The sequence below is a fragment of the Chelonoidis abingdonii genome, chromosome 8, assembly GCF_003597395.2.
Source record: "Chelonoidis abingdonii isolate Lonesome George chromosome 8, CheloAbing_2.0, whole genome shotgun sequence".
NCBI lineage: Eukaryota > Metazoa > Chordata > Testudines > Testudinidae > Chelonoidis > Chelonoidis abingdonii.
In genome coordinates, this window is record NC_133776.1 from 17039442 (window position 1) to 17045611 (window position 6170).

Genomic DNA, 6170 nt, shown 5'->3' on the forward strand with positions numbered 1-6170 from the left:
CAGATACTAGAAAGTGACAGATTCTGAGGGTAGGGGGAACACAGGCTTGGACTATGTTTTGGCCTCACAGGTTAGGAGAAGCTAGTCAGACCTATCTTGAGAATGAGATGCTTTCCTGGTGAAAAAACACTTTTTGCTTTTATGGTGTTTAGTGGAGGCAGTTAGGTGGTGTAGGGGGTGGCTGAGGCACTCACCTAGGGAGAAGTAAAATCTTCCAAGGGCTTTACTGCAACAGTCCACACAGAAACCAGAAAAAGATGTTTTCTTAGTAGCAGAATGGAACCTGTTTGCTGGGGCCCTTGGATGTACCCAAGCACACAATTGGGCTGAACTGAATATGATCTGGCAGTCTTAAAAAACACAATATCCTTGCCATAATATCTTTTAATGTAATAGTTTTGTAAACAGCACTAATCAATTGTTTGGTTACAGTTGCTACATGATCTCCATATTAGAGCTCCAAAATTATGCCATTCTTTCTGATTTGAAATAGCACTGTAAACTATCAAAATTTTATCCCCAAATCTGTCATATATGCCAGCAGCTCATTCACTGGCTAGTATCACTCTAAGTACTCCTAAGCCTTGCTCCTTCCTCTTGCACACAAACTTGATTCTTTTGTTGGGTCACTATTTCAGGATTGCCCTGGATGAAGGTTTATGGCTACATAATTCTGAAATGGAAGTCAGTGTGCTATGGGACTGCTTGCAGAAGGCACTTGGATAAAACTATAGAGAGGTTCCAACTACAACATACAGTCCAGTTTCATGTAACTATCCATCATCCCTCGAGTTATACTAGTGTTAATACAATATTCAGAGCCCTAATATAATTTTTTTATTTAAAGTAAAAAAAAGTGTGCGCACAAATACAGGAAATGATTACACAGTATAATGTTCAAAATAGTGTTCCAGGTGAAGCAGAAAAATACAATAGCAACAGTATTAGACTAGAAGAGTACCCAGAATCCAATTTGTATACAAAAATGAGGTTACTCCACATAAACACATGATCCTGATGTAGACAGTTTATCTTTACAAGGTATAATAACCTACTGTACTTGACTGTCCATGCCTGATTTCCCTGCTAAATATGCTAAGACAGTCTCTACACATTTAACAACTTAAAAAAATTAACAGTTAATGCCATGGCACTTAGAGTTTAGAAGGGAAAGTAAAAAGACTTGCAGTGACAATTGTTTAAAATATTTATCACTTTTTTTGTTAACTAAGTTGATACTAAAACAGAAGGCAGATCTTAAGGTTAAAATACATAAATAAAAAGATGTGCATCTTCTGTAACATTAGCTATAAAAATGTTTTTGCATCAAGCACAAAAACTTCAAAGTGAGAATTCCATTTATCTTTATGTATATGATGAAAATCTGAAAAATACACTTCCCTATATAAAACTGTTTTGCACTGAAGATCCTATGAATTTAAGTCACTGTATAGAGCTCAGTTCATTCCTTATTGATAACAGCCTGAGTTTAATACCAACAAATTCCAGACTTCTATACAGATGACGACTTTACAAGTCAAAGGCTAAATACTTCAAGATTATCCCAAATTTAACTTGTGTAGTGAAAAAAACCTTTAAGATTTAAATAGATTAAAGCCTAAAAAGCAGCTTCTGATTTTAAGAGCCCAATTTGAGACATCTTACAGGAACATTATTTTCATCAGACTTGCGGGAGGCAAACTCAGTATTTCCCAAAAGTTGAGGCACCCAAACAGCTTGTCTGTTTTGAAAATGTAGCCTAATGTTTTTTAAAATTTAGTCCTACAACTTATCTTGTAAACAGAAGTGGCCTAGGTACTGTACTATGGGCATGTACCAAGTAGTGTCAGTCTCTTTTATTAAAGCTACTATGTCAGTGTCCAAACAATTTAAGTATACAAATGAAGATAATTCACACCACCAAAACTGAAATTATAGTGTCAATGCACTATAGCATTCAAGGGAAAACAGCAGCAGAGGGGAAGCTCACTAATCTTAGGTAACTCTTGCTAAAGGCTTGTCTACGTGGCTCTTGCAACTACATCAATGCAAACTAGGTACCTTTTAGAGCACGCCAGCAGGGTGTACACAGTGCAGAATATTAGTGCACTCTACAAATCACACCCCCAATGTGCTTTGCCAGCATAGTGTAGACAAGCCCTAAGGTATGTTGTGTTTTCAGAATAGTGTTCTATTAAGTCTGCTTTTACTAATACTTAGCAGTTTAGCTTAAGCCTTTTATAGGAGAATTTATATAGATTTGACTCACTGTCTCTTAACATCCCTTTTCCTTACAAATGTTTTAAAACCAAGCATAAAATATATTTGAACATAAGAACATCTGGCATCTCTTCAGCCAGTATAGCCCTCAAAGATTCAAAACAATAATTTGATTATTTAGCTATCCATATGGACATTTATAAGAATCTCACTTCTGATCAAGTCACTTCTTGTTTAAATTACTTTCATTTATTCCAATTTTTCTGCCAGTTAGTTCGAGTCCATTGTGGAGACCTAAGATTTGGAAGAGATTATTCATAATTGAAGAACACCAAAAAAAAGTTCAGGAGTCACTGTGGCTAGCCCTCCCACTTTTCAGATACTGGGTTACATGAATAAAAAACATGGACTCTTTTTTCCACTGGGAAGATGGAATGCTTTTCCAACAGCATGGCAATAAGATTCTATTAATTTTACTGTTTTCTCCTTAGCTAAGCTGTAGCTGTAAGGTAACCATTTCAGATCTACCAAAACTTAAGGAACAAATAGCATGAGGTCCTACATTCTTGCATATTAGCTGCCCATTTCTGCTAAAAAGAATTCTCTATGCAGATATTTTTCCTTTGAAAAAAAGAAGTATGAAGTGAGTTCCACTCATTTAAAACTGATACTTTACATCACTGACAGCCCTTGCTGAAAGGGACAGGCTTGGAAAAGCACTCACTTTTCACATATCCCAGTGTGTGCGCGTTACCCCCAGTTATAAATCAGAAGTAGCTCAGGAGTGGAATCTATTCAATTACATGAGCATTATCTTCTCTTGGAACAGAATCAGTTTTCCATAGTCCGAGAACACTGCCACTCTCCTTCGCTCTATCCATTTTAAAGAACTGCTGTCCTACTGTCATTTGAGTGTATGGGGGAAACACTACAGGTTCAACTGTAAACATGGAAAGATCAGTGTACATAGCAAGGTTGGAGGAGAGAGGCTTTAGAAGTTACCAAAACCAAAGTCTTGTCAGTCTTGCTGTTAAAATGCAAGTATTAATGGCTTTTAATGCTGTTTCATTATGTGCTCTAATGCAATACGTGCTCTTGAAGCAGTAAGAAGATTTTTCTTTAAGCAGACAGCTACATTACTTACAGCAGTTTAAACTGAAAAATCCACTAGCTGAGAGTTAACAACCAATGGCTGCTTCTATATTAAAATTAGACTTTGGCAAGATCGCTGGTAGATTAACATTTCATTTTTTTTTTTTTTTTTTTTTTGCAACCTAACACAAAAAGTTCAGCATGATAGCAAGTTGTAACCACCAAGATTAAAACTCTGACTCCACAGTTGGTGGCAAACGTAAAATGTTTTTCATTTGATACAAGTGCAACCAAATGGCAAGTTGTTTATCCATGCAGAAAACAAATGATAGATGCAATATATGGCACAGTCCAGAAACGAAAGATCAGACACATTCCTCAGCGGACATCAAAAGAGGATTAATATATTCAAAGCCTTCAAACTCAGATTGGTCAATCTTCTTCACAATATCACTGTTAAAATAAAAACTAGTTAGTATCTTGCGTTAACACAAAATTGCTCCTTGCAATATTACTCAGAATATCAAAGTTGTATAAAAAGGATTAAGAAACTAAAGCATAAAGAGTTGGTCTTAAAAACTTTAGACCCCAAAGGAGGACATTCTTTCATAGTCCTTTGAGGAACTGGAGTCAAGAAGTTGCAGGGAAGCGAGCAACAAACAAATGCATAAAAGAACACGCAACAGCCCTGTTCTGGTCTTCATCCAGGCACCAAAGTAGGCCCAGCCACTCAATCTCAGTGCAGCAAAATTGTCTCACACTAACTTATTTCTCTGCCAGCTTCTAAACACAAAGTTACTTCTGGCTTCAAACCATGTTCTGCCCTCCCAGTGGCTGCTGCTGTCCCTGCTCTTTACCAAAGAGAGGTGGGGGCTGGACACTGCATACAGAGGTTCCAAACTTCAAGGAAAAAAAAGGTATGAGGCTGGCTCCATTTAGGACAGCTGACTTGGTTTCTCCTGCCCTTAGGTCCTTCTGGCAGAGCACTTTTCCTAGGTCTGCGAGGTTAAACCCTTCTAGAATGGATGGTGTCTTAAAAAATTAAGCAATTAGTTAGTACTCCTCTCATCAGTGTATCTTCACTTAATTATCTCAAGCGAGATACTTTACAATAAGCGTGAGGGGAGAGTCAGGCTGTCAGTCTTTAAGTCGTGTAAGACATTCTCAATATTTGAACAATAATCATGATGGAACATTTGTATCAGCTGAAAGTGCTTACAAGTTACTCATGCATAATGTTCCAAAGTTATTTCATTAAATACTATAGAAAGTTCTCAAGCTCCTAAAATAAAGAGAGCAGTCTGTTTTAGGCTAATTACTAAGGGAGGCAGGAAAGGCAAATCTTACTTGTGACTGAATTTTCTCCCTCAGGCCCTACTGGGACAGCAGGGAAGTCTAAGCTACACTGTCAGCTTCATCTGAGTTAACTAGCATCTGAATGGGACTTTTCAATCCTGTTAAGGTAACTCTACATCTAACACGACTGGAAAAAAACAAACCACCACCCTTTTTTCCTGTCAAATACCAAGAGTGTCTGAGAGAGAAATTCTTAGACTGCAGCGTCCCAAGAAATCAAATGATGAAATTAAAACAACCCCAAAATCTTGGTTTTAAAGATGGACCAGACTGCAAAATATGGCTTGTGTTAATAAGCACCAACTCAGTGGGTGCTGAGCTCCCACTGGCAGCCCCCCTATCTGCTCCCTCCCTGCCCCGTCAGTGTTTGTGGCTCACCAGCAGGCCCTGCTGATCAGTACCTCCCCCCCTCTCCCCACCATGATCAGCTGTTTTGTGGCATGCAGGAGGTTTTGGGAGGGAGGGGATGGAGTGAGGGAGCGACATGCTGGGGGAGGGGGCAAGGGCAGAGCCTTGGAGGAAAGGGTGGAATGGAGGCAGGGTCTGGGGCAGAGCCAGGAGTTGAGCACCCCCCAGCATACTGGAAAGTCAGCACATGTGCTTGTGTTAGCAAAGTGTCTCTTTGCACCTTTATAATTTACTAACTTTTTTCAAAAAGGTTTTCTTAAGTTTGAGTTACTTACTCATCATCTGGAGTGAGCTGGACAGGTTCATTAGTGAACTGGGAATCAAAGTTATCCAGACCGAATTCACCTGATATATTTGGTTTAAATGGAGGAACCACCTGTTTTTGTTCCATCTACAAATAATTTAAAGTAAGTATGAGTAACAGCTTATCAGAGATTATATTTATGTTTAAAAAAAGAACTGAGTTCTGAAAAGATTACTTAAATTTCTCGTTTGTATCTCTTACAAATATTCCAGCAAATTAATTAATTTAATGTCTATGGTTACTGTGTGTAAAAGGGTTAATGGAATCCACATCCTCTCTTCACAGTATAGTTTAAAAAATTATGAAGTTATCAAATTTGGCATCCCTTTTAACTTTCACTTAAGACAAGCTATCAGGGTTATACTGCATATAACAGAACAAACCCATCAGTGTTTACATACCAAATCCCAATCAACATTGCGGAAGAATGGATGTCCTTGAATATCTGCAAATCCTGTTTGAGGATGGCAGCCTAAACGTTCCTTTGGATCCTGTGGAAGAACGAAAATGTTTCAAAGTGAAAAATCATTTGGAGAATGTGTGATCTCTAGCACACAATGATAAAGTTACTCATTATAGATTTCATAAGACACACTCATGTCAAAGCTATAAGGTGTATTAGGCTAATGCATTGGCCAAAGTAATCCTATTCTCAAATTTAAATTTGCAAGTGTTTTACTCCACCTTCAGAAATAAGAAGAATTGCCTAATATATGCTGTAATTCAGTTACAAGCTTCTGTATTTGGGTATACGCCTCCCCCTCCCCTCTTTTTTTTTTTTTTTTTTTTT

The 6170-nt window shown here is 37.9% G+C and overlaps 1 protein-coding gene across 1 annotated transcript in view; it reads right to left on the reverse strand.

The window, feature by feature from the left end:
* Nucleotides 1-814: 814 nt before the first annotated feature.
* PRKCI (protein kinase C iota) overlaps nucleotides 815-6170 on the reverse strand; it is a 60179-nt gene continuing 54823 nt past the window's right edge. The window contains exons 16-18 of the mRNA XM_032783690.2: nucleotides 5782-5871; nucleotides 5352-5467; nucleotides 815-3765 (exon numbers count right to left, since the gene is read on the reverse strand). Coding sequence (XP_032639581.1) covers nucleotides 3678-3765; nucleotides 5352-5467; nucleotides 5782-5871 — 294 coding nt within the window. The 3' untranslated portion in view covers nucleotides 815-3677. The remainder of the gene's footprint in view (nucleotides 3766-5351; nucleotides 5468-5781; nucleotides 5872-6170) is intronic.